Source organism: Ranitomeya imitator, chromosome 3 (genome assembly GCF_032444005.1).
Source record: "Ranitomeya imitator isolate aRanImi1 chromosome 3, aRanImi1.pri, whole genome shotgun sequence".
Classification (NCBI taxonomy): domain Eukaryota; kingdom Metazoa; phylum Chordata; class Amphibia; order Anura; family Dendrobatidae; genus Ranitomeya; species Ranitomeya imitator.
Window position 1 is genome coordinate 651,153,435 of NC_091284.1, and position 17,750 is coordinate 651,171,184.

Genomic DNA, 17,750 nt, shown 5'->3' on the forward strand with positions numbered 1-17,750 from the left:
AAATACTTTTAAATGGCAAAAAGGTATGCCATATTTACAGCACTCTGATGGCAGTTGTCATCTTCAAAATCCTGACAATCACAACCCGTCCTAAATTTCAGAAGCACCAAAATGGTCATGCTTCCGGACATTAATATTCATTTTCGGTCAGCTAAAGAAACATATTTATCTTCTTCTTTAGTCCAGCTCAGCTCCACTCAGTGTCCTGTGAGGTTGACTGAACGAGGGAATGTGCGTTCACGATGGCCGATGGACCATACGGATGGACGCTGCTCTGGCGTTACCTCTGTCTTAAGCAGATGTTCTTCACGCAGCCCGTCCTACTGCATGTCCTCTGAAATCTAGGATGGGTTGGGATTGATGGTAGCTGCCATCTTTGGAATTCTTACAGAGTGCAGTAGGTAAAGGATACTTTTTTTTACTAAATAAAGGTATTTACAAAATGTTGACTATTTAAATGTGTACTATTTATATTATTTAAATTTATTAGATTTAACCCCTTGACACAATCTATCTTCACCGAATACAGTTATTACCCATGAATTGAAAATTTTGAAAAGAAATAATAAGTCTCGACAGATAAAGAAGCAGATTTCTTTGATATATATTACAAAGTTGCTTATTCTCATGTGTACTTTTCAAAAACGGCATCACGAAGGAGCTGACATGTTCTTTTTAATAACCTTTGTGCCCTCCTGAAAGCATATGGGGGAAGCTCCTGCTGCAAACAATTGACTTACAAGAAAATAGAAGATTGTGAGCAGGACAAAGAAGAAAGAATGGCAAATCTTCTGAAATACACAGACAACATGTTTTCATATGTTTCTCAAATGCTAGAATAAAAGACTAGATGCAAAATCTGCTTTAATAAGGAGCAAGCACTACATTTCACACAGATTATGTGAATGGGACATAAAAGATTCCATTCAAACACATTGGCGGTTGAGTTTGTGCAGATACTGTCCACATTTAGGCACACAATAGGCACACATCCAACTGACAAAAAGAATAAAAACATCTAGTTGTCAATTTATTCCCACATTCCCTGGAGGAAGAGCAGATGATCATCAAAATACAGAGTTCTAAAAGATGCCTCCGAATTGTAGTCTCATGGGGAATGCGTGTATTGTCTAGAACAGATGGGTCATGAGAGGTGACAGGTCCTCATTTATGTCATCACCAGGGCATATGTTACCTTTGTTTAAAGGCTTTCTCTGCCATTTCTCTTGCCGCTCGCTTTACTTCCTCGGGGACAGCATCTTTTTCAGCTTGTGACACCTGGTAGACTTTGTGTCCTGCATCCAGACGATACGGACCTCCCTTTCCACCCAATCCGGCAGTGTCCCTGCCACCTGGGAAATAATATCAATTTTCATTCTTTTGATTACAATTACTTTACTTAATTTCATAAGGATAAGATTTCAGGCTTTCACAATCATCTCTACTAGGGTTTGGGGGTCCAGGACAATAATAATGATATATTGTTTTATAGAGTGAAACATCTCTCGGATAATCACATGAGCATAGAATAATATGGGATAAATATGGGGAACGATTATTTCTTCTTTATTTCTTATTGATGATAACAAAAGTTCTGCTGATGTCAGACACTCTCTTATATAATGACAAGCATTAGTTTCTGCCTGTCTTCTACAGGAAAGCATTAGCTGTACATGAACATGTTATCTTTTCACGTGTGTGAAGCCAAACAATTATGTTATACCCACAGGCGGGTGCATTATCCTACATGGCATACATGTGTAAAATGATAGAGCACAGTAAATGATTGACAGCCATGTGCCATGAATCTGTAGGCTGCACACTATCTGCACCTTGGTGAAGGGAAACAGGAGGAATCCTGAATAAAATTAATTCTTGACCTTTCCTTTGACCCTCACAACGTGAACACTAATAATAAGCATGTGTCAACACAAATTCTAGGGAATTGCTAGGTAGGACTGTCATGTTTTCCTCAAAAGTTCACATAGGTGTCATAATAGATGGTTGTATTGGAATGATGAAAACCTCTCAGATGTAGTAGACAGATTCCTTGTCCAAGCTCTCCGACCTCTGAGGCCCACGGCAGAGTGATGGCTGGATGTTCTAAAGAAGACCTCAAAACCTTTGAAGCTTTCCACCACTTTCATTTGTGAAAGCAAAGGTTGTTGCCCTTGTCCATCTCTCCCTCCTCAACCCCCATCAGCTCACAAGTGGGATAACCTGTGAACTATGACAACTATTACTGTTAAATAATGGCTATATTATAAAGGTGGGTAAGTGTTCTAAATGGCTAATATAGTTGGTCAGTTGATCTTTGAATATATTTAAGTAGCATGCTCTTACATTTGGATTTATCTTACCCTTTAGAATGTTTAGTAGAGTTACATTTAAGGGTTAATTTTCCTTTATTTTTATAATACAAAATTATAGATTTAATAATTTGCCACATGCAGACTGCTACTTTTACTCTGTGCACCTCCCATTCTATACAGGGTACTTGTGGTCATTTCCATGTTCAATATAATATTACAGAGGGATTCTCCCATATCAAAATTAGGGTTTATTCATACATCACAGCTGTTGCTAAAATGTACAAATGTAAAATCTTAGAAAATTGCCTCAAGAAACATAAACAGTTATTTTTTTAACTTAAAGAGTCCAGTTTTGCTCTTACATTATTTCCTCTGCTTCCTTGATTATTCCAGCTTTTGTCTTTTTTTTCCTTAAAGGGGTTTGTATACCCATCTCCAAGATCTTATTCCAATATGTAGTAGGTGTAATAATAATAAAAATTATTTGCAAATACCTCCAATTAAAAATGTAGTATAATTCTTCTGATAAGCTATGTCACTTTCCACATGTAGTGCACTGCATTATCTTAGATATCCAAGCTTACAGCCACTAGTAACTAACTGTAGCACTACTGCTCACGCCTCTGCATGGTGCCCCCTTCTTCCTCCATGCAAGGACGCCGGCTCACTCACTACCTCGGCGCAGTCCTCGGTGTGCTGATGCTCCCTGTGACTTCCTGGTCCTGTGAGCACGACACAGTTCTATTGGCGTGCCTAAAATGCGCGCTCCTCTATTCTTAAGCTTGTTGGCGAGAGGCATTTAGTACAATGTAGTGCACTTGCAAGATGGCTCCCAGCCAATAGCATCTTGTATATCAGACCCCCTCACCTCTAGGGAGTTGCCAAGCAACGTGTAGAATCAATAATTAGTAAGGTGTACTACTAGCGAGTTGTGAGGTCCCCTGGTCCCGATGCGGCCAATGTCCTGAAACTGTATCCCTGATCCCAGTGTGACCAGTCCTTTATCCGAAGTCCCCTAGTCCCGGTGTGGCCAGTCTTGTATCCATAGTCCCCCGGGTCCCAGAGCGGTCATTGCCTGAACCTTGACCCCTGGTGTCGGAGTGGGCAGTTCCTCAACCTTGCCCCCCGATCCCAGAGCCTGAACCTTGCTCCCTGGTTTCAGCAGGTACAATACCAGGCTCTGCCCAGGAGTGATACCTGGCGGCTTACCTGCAGCCCAGTCTGTCTCCACCATCAGAAGCTCCAGTGAACACCAGGTAGCCGCTTAGCTACGCTCTTTCCTGGACAGGCCTGACCATGGCACAGTGGGTCTACAAATCCACATGCGCCACAGTTGGATGTAACCAATTAACCATCACTATATGAGTGGTTGTAACCATGGATACCTTGGCTACTGCAATGCCATGCATGCAGAAAGCTACTTAGCGTATCAGGAAAACTATATCACATTTCTAATTGGAGGGATTTGAGAATAATAATATTTTTACACCTACTACATATTGGGATAAGATATTGGAGATGGGAATACTCCTTTAATTCTTCCATATAGTTCTAGAGATATCAGTATTTATAATTAGCACTAATTTTTATCGTCTTTACCAAAGAGGCATGGATGGCTCACAGGGTAATAATGCAGAACAGCCAAAAGACAAAACCCCCCACCCCCGAGAATCCTGTTAGCCCCTTTATACCATAAAAATTAATACTATCTCTGTAAAAGTTAGGGAAGTAGCGGGAATAAAATAAGAGCAAAAAATGGCCAAGTTTGACCATGTGACAGGTCCTCTTTAAATGTTTAATTACAAATCTACCGATGTTCTTTTATTGTGTACATATCTTGAGGTATTTCATATTTGCTCCTATTACATAGGCAAAAATGTAGCTAATTACTATTTGAGCCTTAACAGCCAACATGACATACAGTTTAAAACTGTGTAAAAGTTATCTGATGTCCCACAATGCATTGCACTCAGGTATCAAGAAATCAGCTACATTGTGTGAAATGCTTTAAATGTGAATGAAGGAGACAACCCATGTAATATATAATGTAGACTTATCCAAAATGTAGGAAAATGTTGTTCAAAAGAATAAAGTAAAAAAATGAGAACCCAAAATTATGGTAAGTCTACCATTGCTACCATTCTGGCCTAGGATCTCACCCTGTAATTATCCAGAGTGACTCAGAAAGGAAGGGAGTGGATTACAGTTGTGTATCTGTGATTTTAGAATGCATATAACCATTTGGAACTTTAAGGGTATGTGCACACATTGCAGATTTGCCTGCAGAATTTTCTGCACAGAATCTGCATCTCTTGCCAGAAAAAGAGCGTAAAAATTCGCGCAGATTTGGTGTGGATTTTTTATGCTGATTTGTCTGCATTTTTGTAAGCTAAATAAAGATCTATTCAACAAAAAAAAATTGTGATGTAATTTCTTTGTCCAACCTCTTATTTTACATACTCCATTGAAGAATAATGTTTACACACAAACAGACAAGCAGATATAGACAGATAGATAGTAGATAGATAGATAGATAGATAGATAATACCAAGGTCGATGTTTAGTAATAATAAAATGGTACATAAATAGTTAAATAAAGACACACAAAATCTGCATGCAATATCTTTAATTAAAAAAAAAAAGAAGGGGAAAAAAATGGCGTGGGCTCCCGTGCAATTTTCTGTGCCAGAAAGGAAAAGCCGATGTCTGTGGGCCGATGTTTCTAGCTTGGGAAAGGGTTAATACCCAAGGAGCTTCCCAGGCTATGAATATCAGCCCGCACCTGTACAGTATATTTAGCCTTTACTGGCTATTAAAATAGGGGACCCCCCCAAAAAATGACGTGGGGTCCCGCTATAATAGCCAGAAAGGCTACACAGACAGCTGCGGGCTGATATTCATAGCCTAGGAAAGGGCCATAGATATGGCCCCCGGCTACAAATACCAGCCCCCCCCCAGAAATGGAGCATCTGTAAGATGCGCCAATTCCGGTACTTAGCCTCTCTCTTCCCACTGCCTTGTAGTGGTGGCATATGGGGTAATAAGGAGTTAATGTCACCTTTGCTTGTAAGCCCAGTATACTCCCAGGAGATGAGACAGCTCTATAGGCCTCCAGTGACACACGGACAGGAGACAATGGCTCCTGCAGTGTTATTACTGAGGGCTCAATGGCCTCTCACTTTACGGCACTGCTGCGTGAGAATTTTCCCACGCAGCGGTGCCACAAGTGACAGTATGAACTTTACTGTACTCACAGCAGCGGAGGGATATAGTGCGGAAGGATACCTTCCGTCATTGTATCATCGGAGCCCTGAAAAGCGGTCGCATCTGCCAATGAGACCGCTCTCCACAGGAGATCGTCGTGGGACACTCGTTATTAAATGGACAACATCGGATCAGGGAGTATACTGTTGGTTTATTATTTTTAAATTTTTTACAGGTGATCGAGGGCTTCAGGGATTAGCTGTATGGCGAGTATATACTGTATGTTGTAAGTACTGCTGGTCTATATGTGTGTACTGTATATGTGTGTGTGTGTTTTTTTTACATTTGAACACAGTAGCTGTATGACGGGACTACTGCTATTAGTGGTCCCATCGGAAGATGCCTGCCTACACACAGACCTGCACGCACACACACAGCCCCGCACACCCCCACAGAAACACACAAACAACCGCACACAGCCCTGCACATCATCTCTGCACACACAGTCTCCGCCCACAAACTCTCCCCCTCCCGATCTGCAGCGTTTCTCGCAGGCACATCCGCAGCAAAACCGCAGATCTTTTTTAAACCTGCGGTTTTGCAGCGGATTGGCCTGACACAATGGGTGCAGATCAGCAAAAAGAATTGACATGCTGCGGGAAAAAAAAGCTGCGATTCTGAACGTTTTTTTCCGCAGCATGTGCACACCAAATGTCAGTTTCACATGGACTAACATTGCTTGTGCACTACACTGTGGATTTTATGCAATTCCGCGTGTCCAAAAACGCTGCGGATCCGCATCTAAATCCACAAAGTGTGCACATAACCAAAATGTTTGAAGAACTTTGCGAAATAAATAAAATGAAAAGGAACTTTTGAGCTGTGGTAACAGGGGAACTTGTGGTCATACTGTTAAATTTTCGTTACATAACAATATTGCAGTTTGATTATAGACACTAAACTGTGGAACATTTGTCGTTATACACTGTGTTCTAAATTATTATGCAAATAATATTTCCTCATATTTTCTCTAAATTACCTATCTGAATTGCAGTCATTGTTATTTTCCAGTCATCTACTATTCTAGTATAATTGCAATGTTTTGGAACAAACTGCCTATGAAAACAGTATCTTTAAAAAAAAAAAATAAACACTCAAAATGCATGTTCCAAATTATTATGCACAGCAGAGTTTTCAACCTTTTTTTAAAATTTTGAACAAAAAAATGGTCTGTTCTGAAGTTATAAGCATTATCAGCTTATTACAAAATGAAATCAAACAGTTTTCAAGTGAAAACTTTATTCTAGGTGATGTTACATTTGCACATAGGACCCCTTGTTCGAAAGAAGCTTCTGATCTCTCTCGTCCATTGAATTTGTCAGTTTTTGGATGGTTTCTGCTTCAATTGTTTTGCATGTGGACAGAATACCCTCCCAGAGCTGTTGCTTAAGGTACCGTTACACTTAACGATTTACCAACGATCACGACCAGCGATACGACCTGGCCGTGATCGTTGGTAAGTCGTTGTGTGGTCGCTGGAGAGCTGTCACACAGACAGCTCTCCAGCGTCCAACGATGCTGAAGTCCCCGCGTAACCAGGGTAAACATCGGGTTACCAAGCGCAGGGCCGCACTTAGTAACCCGATGTTTACCCTGGTTACCATTGTAGAAGTAAAAAAAAAAAACACTACATACTTACATTCCTGTCGCGTCCCCCTGGCCTCAGCTTCCGTGCACTGTAAGCGCTGGCCGGAAAGCAGAGCGGTGACGTCACCGCTGTGCTCTGCTTTACGGCCGGCCGGCGCGGACACTAGGGGACGCAGGGAAGCTGACACTGAGGGACGTGACAGGAATGTAAGTATGTAGTGTTTTTTCTTTTACTTTTACAATGGTAACCAGGGTAAACATCGGGTTACTAAGCGCGGCCCTGCGCTTAGTAACCCGATGTTTACCCTGGTTACCAGTGAAGACATCGCTGAATCGGCGTCACACACGCTGATTCAGCGATGTCAGCGGGTGATCCAGCGACGAAAAAGTCCTGATCATTCCCCAGTGACCAACGATCTCCCAGCAGGGGCCTGATCGTTGGTCGCTGTCACGCATAACGATTTCGTTAACGATTTCGTTGCTACGTCACAAAAAGCAACGATATCGTTAACGATATCGTTATGTGTGACGGTACCTTTAGATGTGAACTGCCTCACGCCATCATAGACACTCCTTTTGATGATGCTCCAGAGGTTCTCAATGGGGTTGAGGTCAGGGGAAGATGGTGGCCACACCATAAGTTTGTCCTCTTTTATGCCCATAGCAGCCAGAGATGCAGATGTTTTTTTTGAAGCATGAGATGGTGCATTATCATGCATGAAAATAATCTTGCTGCGGAAAACACGGTTCTTCCTCTTGAACCATGGCAGGAAGAGTTGTTTTAGAAATTCCACATAGATTATGGAGTTTATCTTTACCCCTTCAAGGATCATAAAGGGGCCGACAATCTCTCTCCCCATGATTCCAGCCCAAAACATTACTCCACCTCCTCCTTGTTGGCACCTTAGCCGTGTTTTCATGGGGTGTCCATCAACCAGCCATCCTCCACTCCATCCATCTGGACCATCGAGCGTTGCATGGCACTCATCGGTGAACAAAACAGTTTGGAAGTCAGTCTTCATGTATCATTTGGCCCACAGGAGCCATTTCTGCTTGTGTGCAGTGGATAGAGGTGGTCGACAGGATGGCTTTCGCACAGCTGCAAACCTCTGAAGGACCCTGCATCTTGTTGTTCTGGGGACGTTGGAGGCACCAGCAGCTTCAAAAACTTGTCTGCTGCTATGACAAGGCATTTTTGCAGCTGCTCTTTTAACCTTACGCAATTGCCTGTTGGAAAGAGTCCTCAATTTTTCCTTATCAGCACGCACACGTGTGTGCTGGGAATCAGCTACATACCTCTTGATTGTGCGATGATCACGATGAAGTGTCTTGGCAATGTTGATTGTAGTCATGCCTTGACCTAAATACTCCGCAATTTGTTGCTTCTCAGCAGCCGACACATCCTTTTTCTTTCCCATTTTGGCCAAAAATGTAGGCTGCTTAATAATGTGGAACAGCCTTCTTAAATAGTCTTGCCTTTATTTGGACACACCTGCCAAACTAACTTGCACAGGTATCTGCAATTGCTTTCAGTGATATAAAGAGCCCTGACACACATCACCATCAATGAGTTTAACCCCTTTACCCCCAAGGGTGGTTTGCACGTTAATGACCGGGCCAATTTTTACAATTCTGACCACTGTCCCTTTATGAGGTTATAACTCTGGAAAGCTTCAATGGATCCTGGTGATTCTGACATTGTTTTCTCGTGACATATTGTACTTCATAACAATGGTAAAAATTCTTTGATAGTACCTGCGTTTATTTGTGAAAAAAACGGAAATTTAGCGAAAATTATGAAAATTTCGCAATTTTCCAACTTTGAATTTTTATGCAATTAAATCACAGAGATATGTCACACAAAATACTTAATAAGTAACATTTCCCACATGTCTACTTTACATCAGCACAATTTTGGAACCAAAATTTTTTTTTGTTAGGGAGTTATAAGGGTTAAAAGTTGACGAGCAATTTCTCATTTCTACAACACCATTTTATTTTAGGGACCACATCTCATTTGAAGTCATTTTGAGGGGTCTATATGATAGAAAATACCCAAGTGTGACACCATTCTAAAAACTACACCCCTCAAGGTGCTCAAAACCATATTCAAGAAGTTTATTAACCCTTCTGGTGCTTCACAGGAATTTTTTGAATGTTTAAATAAAAATGAACATTTAACTTTTTTTCACAAAAAATTTAATTCAGCTCCAATTTGTTTTATTTTACCAAGGGTAACAGGAGAAAATGGACCCCAAACATTGTTGTACAATTTGTCCTGAGTATGCCAATACCCCACATGTGGGGGTAAACCACTGTTTGGGCGCATGGCAGAGCTCGGAAGCGAAGGAGTGCCATTTGACTTTTCAATGCAAAATTGACTGGAATTGAGATGGGACGCCATGTTTCGTTTGGAGAGCCCCTGATGTGGCTAAACATTGAAACCCCCCAAAAGTGACACCATTTTGGAAAGTAGATCCCCTAAGGAACTTATCTAGAGGTGTGGTGAGCACTTTGACCCACCAAGTGCTTCACACAAGTTTATAATGTAGAACCGTAAAAATAAAAAATCATATTTTTTCACAAAAATTATCTTTTCGCCCCCAATTTTTTATTTTCCCAAGGGTAAGAGAAGAAATTGGACCCCAAAAGTTGTTGTACAATTTGTCCTGAGTACGCTGATAGCCCATATGTGGGGGTAAACCACTGTTTGGGCGGATGGGAGAGCTCGGAAGGGAAGGAGCGCCGTTTGACTTTTCAATGCAAAATTGACAGGAATTGAGATGGGACGCCATGTTGCGTTTGAAGAGCCACTGATGTGCCTAAACATTGAAACCCCCCACAAATGACACCATTTTGGAAAGTAGACCCCCTAAGGAACTTATCTAGAGGTGTGGTGAGCACTTTGACCCACCAAGTGCTTCACAGAAGTTTATAATGCAGAGCCGTAAAAATAAAACAAAATTTTTTCCCCACAAAAATTATTTTTTTAGCCCCCAGTTTTGTATTTTCCTGAGGGTAACAGGAGAAATTGGACCCCAAAATTTGTTGCCCAATTTGTCCTGAGTGCGATGATACACCATATGTGGGGGGAACCACTGTTTGGGCACATGGGAGGGCTCAGAAGGGAAGGAGTGCCAATTGAATGCAGACTTAGATGGAATGGTCTGCAGGTGTCACATTGCGTTTGCAGAGCCCCTAATGTACCTAAACAGTAGAAACCCCCCACAAGTGACACCATTTTGGAAAGTAGACCCCCTTAGGAACTTATCTAGATGTGTGCTGAGCACTTTGACCCACCAAGGGCTTCACAGAAGTTTATAATGGAGAGCCGTAAAAATAAAACAAAAATTTTTTCCCACAAAAATTATTTTTTAGCCCCCAGTTTTGTATTTTCCCGAGGGTAACAGGAGAAATTCGACCCCACAATTTGTTGTCCAATGTGTCCTGAGTGCGCTGATACCCCATATGTGGGGGGGAACCACTGTTTGGGCGCATGGGAGGGCTCGGAAGGGAAGGAGCTCCATTTGGAATGAGGACTTAGATGGAATGGTCTGCAGGTGTCACATTGCATTTGCAGAGCCCCTAATGTACCTAAACAGTAGAAACCTCCCACAAGTGACACCATTTTGGAAACTAGACCCCCTAAGGAACTCATCTAGATGTGTTGTGATCGCTTTGAAGCCCAAAGTGTTTCACTACAGTTTGTAACGCAGAGCCGTGAAAATAATAAAAAAAAATCTTCCCCCCCAAAATTATTTTTTAGCCCCCAGTTTTGTATTTTCCCGAAGGTAAGAGGAGAAATTCGACCCCAAAAGTTGTTGTCCAATTTGTCCTGAGTACGCTGATACCCCGTATGTTTGGGGAAACCACCGTTTGAGCGCATGGCAGAGCTCGGAAGGGAAGGAGCGCCATTTGGAATGCAGACTTAGATGGAATGGTCTGCAGACGTCACATTGCGTTTGCAGAACCCCTAATGTACCTAAACAGTAGAAACCCCCCACAAGTGACCCCATATTGGAAACTAGACCCCCCAGGGAACTAACCTAGATGTGTTGTGAGAACTTTGAACCCCCAAGTGTTTCACTACAGTTTATAACGCAGAGCCGTGAAAATAAAAAATCTTTTTTTTTCCCACAAAAAATATGTTTTAGCCCCGAGTTTTGTATTTTCCCAAGGGTAACAGGAGAAATTGGACCCCAAAAGTTGTTGTCCTATTTGTCCTGAGTACGCTGATACCCCATATGTTGGGGTAAACCCCTGTTTGGGCACACGGGAGAGCTCGGAAGGGAAGAAGCACTGTTTTACTTTTTCAAAGCAGAATTGGCTGGAATTCAGATCGGACGCCATGTCGCGTTTGGAGAGCCCCTGATGTGCCTAAACAGTGGAAACCCCACAATTATAACTGAAACCCTAATCCAAACACACCCCTAACCCTAATCCCAACAGTAACCCTAACCACACCTCTAACCCAGACACACCCCTAACCCTAATCCCAACCCCATTCCCAACTGTAAATGTAATCTAAACCCTAACTGTAACTTTAGCCCCAACCCAAACTGTAGCCCTAGCCCTAACCCTAATCCTAACCCTAGCCCTAACCCTAGCCCTAACCCTAGCCCTAACCCTAGCCCTAACCTTAGCCCTAACCCTAGCCCTAACCCTAGCCCTAACCCTAGCCCTAACCCTAGCCCTAACCCTAGCCCTAACCCTAACCCTAATGGGAAAATGGAAATAAATACATTTTTTTTATTTTTCCCTAACTAAGGGGGTGATGATGGGGGGTTTGATTTACTTTTATAGCGGGTTTTTTAGCGGATTTTTATGATTGGCAGCCGTCACACACTGAAAGACGCTTTTTATTGCAAAAAATATTTTTTGCGTTACCACATTTTGAGAGCTATAATTTTTCTATATTTTGGTCCAGAGTCATGTGAGGTCTTGTTTTTTGCGGGACGAGTTGACGTTTTTATTGGTAACATTTTCGGGCACGTGACATTTTTTGATCGCTTTTTATTCCGATTTTTGTGAGGCAGAATGACCAAAAACCAGCTATTCATGAATTTCTTTTGGGGGAGGCGTTTATACCGTTCCGCGTTTGGTAAAATTGATAAAGCAGTTTTATTCTTCGGGTCAGTACGATTACAGCGACACCTCATTTATATCATTTTTTTATGTTTTGGCGCTTTTATACGATAAAAACTATTTTATAGAAAAAATAATTATTTTGGCATCGCTTTATTCTCAGGACTATAACTTTTTAATTTTTTTGCTGATGATGCTGTATGGCGGTTCGTTTTTTGCAGGACAAGATGACGTTTTCAGCGGTACCATGGTTATTTATATCTGTCTTTTTGATCGCGTGTTATTCCACTTTTTGTTCGGCGGTATGATAAAGCGTTGTTTTTTGCCTCGTTTTTTTTTTTTCTTACGGTGTTTACTGAAGGGGTTAACTAGTGGGCCAGTTTTATAGGTCGGGTCGTTACGGACGCGGCGATACTAAATATGTGTACTTTTATTGTTTTGTTTTTTTTTATTTAGATAAAGAAATGTATTTATGGGAATAATATTTTTTTTTTTTTCATTATTTTGGAATATTTTTTTTAATTTTTTTTTTACACATTTGAAAATTTTTTTTTAAACTTTTTTACTTTGTCCCAGGGGGGGACATCACAGATCGGTGATCTAACAGTTTGCACAGCACTCTGTCAGATCACCGATCTGAGAGCAGTGCAGGCTGCTTCACAGTGCCTGCTCTGAGCAGGCTCTGTGAAGCCACCTCCCTCCCTGCAGGACCCGGATCCGCGGCCATCTTGGATCCGGGGCTCGAGCAGGGAGGGAGGGAGGTAAGACCCTCGCAGCAACGCGATCACATCGCGTTGCTGCGGGGGGCTCAGGGAAGCCCGCAGGGAGCCCCCTCCCTGCGCGGTGCTTCCCTGCACCGCCGGCACATCGCGATCATCTTTGATCGCGGTGTGCCAGGGGTTAATGTGCCGGGGGCGGTCCGTGACCGCTCCTGGCACATAGTGTCGGATGTCAGCTGCGATAGGCAGCTGACACCCGGCTGCGATCGGCGGCGCTCCCCCCGTGAGCGCCGCCGATCGCGCTGGACGTACTATCCCGTCCATGGTCATAGGGGCCCACCCCACATGAACGGGATAGTACGTCCGATGTCAGAAAGGGGTTAAATGACAAAAAAATTCTAACCTTATCACTCCTAAACTCTTTGTGCATAATAATTTGGAACACAGTGTATTTTTATTACCTTAATTTCAAGACAAATTAGTGGTGCTCCATGTATTGAGTTCTTCTTCAATAACTCAAATGGAAGCTCAAAAGTGGCAGCTCAGTAGGCATAAGGGCACAGCTCCTACCTTAGTACGGATTCAACATAAAGGGCCTGATACATCAAGGCATTAATTGTGAGGCAGGAGATGAATGGGTTAAAATCTGTGCTACCAGTAGTCCAGAGATGAACAGGAGACAGAATTGTAAAAATTGTGGTTTACTTTTAAACGTTTCAAAGTAACACACTTCTTCATAAATACAAACCACATCAAAATCAGGGACACGACATATGACGTAAGTGGGGGAAATAAGTATTTGATCCCTTGTTTATTTTGTAAGTTTGCCAACTGGCAAAGACATGAACAGACTAATTTTAAGGGAAAATCCAGAAAAATCACATCGTATAAATTATATAAAATTATTTGCATTTTGCAATGAAAAATAAATATTTGATTCCTCTGGCAAACAAGACTTAATACTTGGTGGCAAAACCCTTGTTGGAAAGCACAGCAGTCGAACATTTTTGTAGTTGATTAGGTTTGCGCACATGTCAGGAGGAATTTTGGTCCACTCCTCTTTGCAGATCATCTCTAAATCATTAAGTTTTTGAGGCTGCTGCTTGGCAACTCGGAGCTTCAACTCCCTCCATAAGTTTTCTATGGGATTAATGTCTGGAGACTGGCTAGGACACTCCATTAATGTGCTTCTTTTTGAGTCACTCCTTTGTTGCCTTGGCTGTATGTTTTGAGTCATTGTCTTGCTGGAAGACCCAGCCACAACTCATTTTTAATGTCTTGATGGAGGGAAGGAGGTTGTCACTCAGGATTTTACGGTACATGGCTCCATTCTTTCTCCTATTGATGCGGTGAAGTAGTCCTGTGCCCGTAGCAGAGAAAGAGAAGGGCATCCACTATTTCCGGATGATCTGTTACATTCAGGGAGGCGAATCTCTGTACCTGCTTGTTATTTCTCGTGGCGAAAAGTTCTATTTGAGGAAGACCCCACATGTCCACGATCTTCCTGAATATTTGATGGTTTAGACACCAATCTCCTTGCCTCAATGTATAGCGGCTTAGGAAATCTGCTTTTAAATTGTCCTTGCCCTTGATATGAAGAGCAGAAAGGGATAGCAAATGACTTTCGGCTAAATTGAAAATTCTTTATGCGGAAGACATTAGGCTTTCTGATCTGGTTCCGCCTTGTCTGTTCACATAGGTGACTGCTGTGGTGTTGTCCGACATGACTCCTTTAAGTTTGATGACTCTTGTAATTCCCTTATATTCTTCTGACCCTGTGTGACATTTTCAATATGGGCACCCCAAACCGTAGAGCCAGCGTCAGCAGTGATTATACAGGAAGGTTTCACCACCCAAGGGACACCTCCAGATATATGGGTTTTGTCTAACCACCAAACCAGAGAGGATAAGACTTCTGCGGATAGAGTAATTATTCCTCCAAGATGACCCCGCAAACATTTCTCCTCAAGGAGGATCTGATACTGCAGCTTCCGGGTATATTGGGCCCATTGGACCACCGGGATACAGGAGAAAAGGGAACCTAGCAAGGACATAGCCTCCCTTAATTCTTCATAGCCTCCCTTAGAGACATCCGTGGTCTGTCCATTGCGGCTTTCATTTTTTCTTTTTTACCTCTGGAAGTAGGCATCTCTGACTTGTTGAGTCTAGGTGAAGTCCCGAAAAGGACTGGAGGGTCTGTGGTACGAGCCTGGACTTCTTGAAATTGATGATCCACCCTAATGCCCACAAGGACGAAATTGTGTCAGCTAGACGATTTTTACATTGGGTGGTCGAGTTCCCTACTATCAGGAAGTCATCAAGATATGGTAAAATTAATGTGTCCTTCTGACATAAGAAAGCCATGACCTCTATCACCACCTTATTAAAAACTCAGGGTGCCATAGAGAGACCAATGGCATTGCCGTGAACTGGAAGTGGTGGCTCTCTCCCGCGAAAGACACCGGCGTATTTCTGATGGCCACCATATATGGGCAGATGATGGTATGCATCTCTTAGATCCAGACCGGCCATCATACATCTAGGAAACAGAAGTTTTATGGTGGACTTAATCGACTCCATTTTGAATTTATGATTGCGGATAAATGTGTTTAATTTCCTTAAATTAATGATCGTCCTAAATAACCCATCTGTTTTAGAGACCAGGAACAAAGGGGAGTTAAATCCACTTCCCTCCTGGCCTTCCGGAACCTTTATTAGGACTCCTTTGGACAATAGACTGTGAATTTCTGACTCAAGAGCCGCCTGTTGTATCAGCGACCTTAATGATAAATGATTCATGGGGAATCTGATGGAATTCTAATCTCAGCCCCATTTTAACTATGCTCAAAATCCAGGCACTTGATGTTATTGCCTCCCATTATTGGAAAAAAAAATTCAGTCTGCCTCCTACTGGAGGATCAGGGTTATCGGTATCCGCCACCTTTCCGGAAGGAGGATCCTTTAAACATGGCACCTTTTTGTTTGTCTTCCCTTGTAGACCAACGGCTCTGTTTTTCTGATATCCCTCTTTTATTAAATGGTCGTCTCCTAAATGTTCTCCTATAGAATGGGAGAGATGGATTACGGAAAACCTTCTTTCTTTCTTTTGCTTTGGTGAGAGTCTCGTCTAGAACACTTCCAAAGAGGAAATCACCCTGACACGTGATAGCGCAGAGTTTTGACTTGGACTGCGTGTCCCATTTCCAGTTTTTAAGCCATAGGGCACGTCTTGTGTTATTAATCAGGCCACCCGACCTAGCTGCCAGGGATGGCAGATAGCACCTTGTCTCTGGACACCTTCTGCTGAACTTGCTGCACCAGCTGATCGATCCATACCAGCATGGACCTAGCCGTACATGTACTGGCTATGGCTGGTTTAAAAATTCCCATAGCGGCTTCCCACAACCTTTTTAGTGAAGATTCCGCTGTGTGATCAAGTGGATCCGATAACATGCCCGCATCTTCCAAAGGTAGAGCTGACTGTTTGGAAGTGGAGGCTACAGCTGTGACTATTTCAGGGATTTTAGACCAGTTCAGTAGTTCCTCTTGACTAAACGGGTACTTCCTTTTAGAGGTTGAGGAAAGGAAGCCCCACTGATTTTGTTTATTCCATTCCCTTTAGATTAGGGCTTTTACTGCTGGGATTACAGGGAAGGCCCTCCTTTTCCTTTCTGCCAGTCCTGCAAACATTATTTCTTGTGTGTTGGAGCCTCTTTAGTATCTGTGCACCCTCAAGTGTTCCTAACCAATCTAACTACAGTAGGTTGTCGATACTATCTATAGGGAAAAATGAGCGTCCTTCTATGTCTGATGAAAGAGGTGATGAAGATGACTGTGAGGAGTCGGAGGCTTCCTTAATGTCACTGTCAGATTCCTAACTGAGGATGGGGGACCTTTCCTTCCTCTTGCTTTTGTGCCCTTGGGGTATACTGGTCTGGCTCAGGGCCTGCAGCTCTTCTCTTATCATTGTGCGGATGTCTGCTGATGACACTGCTGCCTCCTCCTGCATTTTTAATAATGCAATCCTGACACAATCTCTTAGGGTAGGAGTCGGGGAGGAGCTGGGTACATAGGGCACATTCTTTATGTTCTGATTTCTGTCTCCTCTTGGTCTGAAAGGAGTATATAGCAAGATGAAAAGTCAGCCTAATAGGTAGAGTCCCATACACTCACCCAGTGCAGCTAAACAATACCAGTTCTGGAGGACGAGGTACAGTCATGGCCAAAACTATTAACACCCCTGCAATTCTGTCAGATAATACTTATTTTCTTCCTGAAAATGATTGCAAACACAAATTATTTGGTATTATTATCTTCATTTAATTTGTCTTAAATGAAAAAACACAAAAAGTATTGTCCTAAAGCCAAATTGGATATAATTCCACACCAAACATAAAAAAGGGGGTGGACAAAAGTATTGGCACTGTTCGAAAAATCATGTGATGCTTCTCTAATTTGTGTAATTAACAGCACCTGTAACTTACAAGTGGCACCTAACAGGTGTTGGCAATAACTAAATCACACTTGCAGCCAGTTGACATGGATTAAAGTTGACTCAACCTCTATCCTGTGTCCTTGTGTGTACCACATTGAGCATTGAGAAAATTAAGAACAAAGAACTGTCTGAGGACTTGAGAAACCAAATTGTGAGAAAGCATGAGCAATCTCAAGGCTACAAGTTCATCTCCAAAGACCTGAATGTTCCTGTGTCTACCGTGCGCAGTGTCATCAAGAAGTTTAAAGCCCATGGCACTGTGGCTAACCTCCCTAGATGTGGACGGAA

The 17,750-nt window shown here is 42.4% G+C and overlaps 1 protein-coding gene across 1 annotated transcript in view; it reads right to left on the reverse strand.

The window, feature by feature from the left end:
* VWA8 (von Willebrand factor A domain containing 8) overlaps positions 1 to 17,750 on the reverse strand; it is a 616,504-nt gene that overhangs the window by 62,278 nt on the left and 536,476 nt on the right. Inside the window, exon 40 of the mRNA XM_069758217.1 lies at positions 1,196 to 1,352. Within this exon, the coding sequence (XP_069614318.1) occupies positions 1,196 to 1,352 (157 nt within the window). The remainder of the gene's footprint in view (positions 1 to 1,195; positions 1,353 to 17,750) is intronic.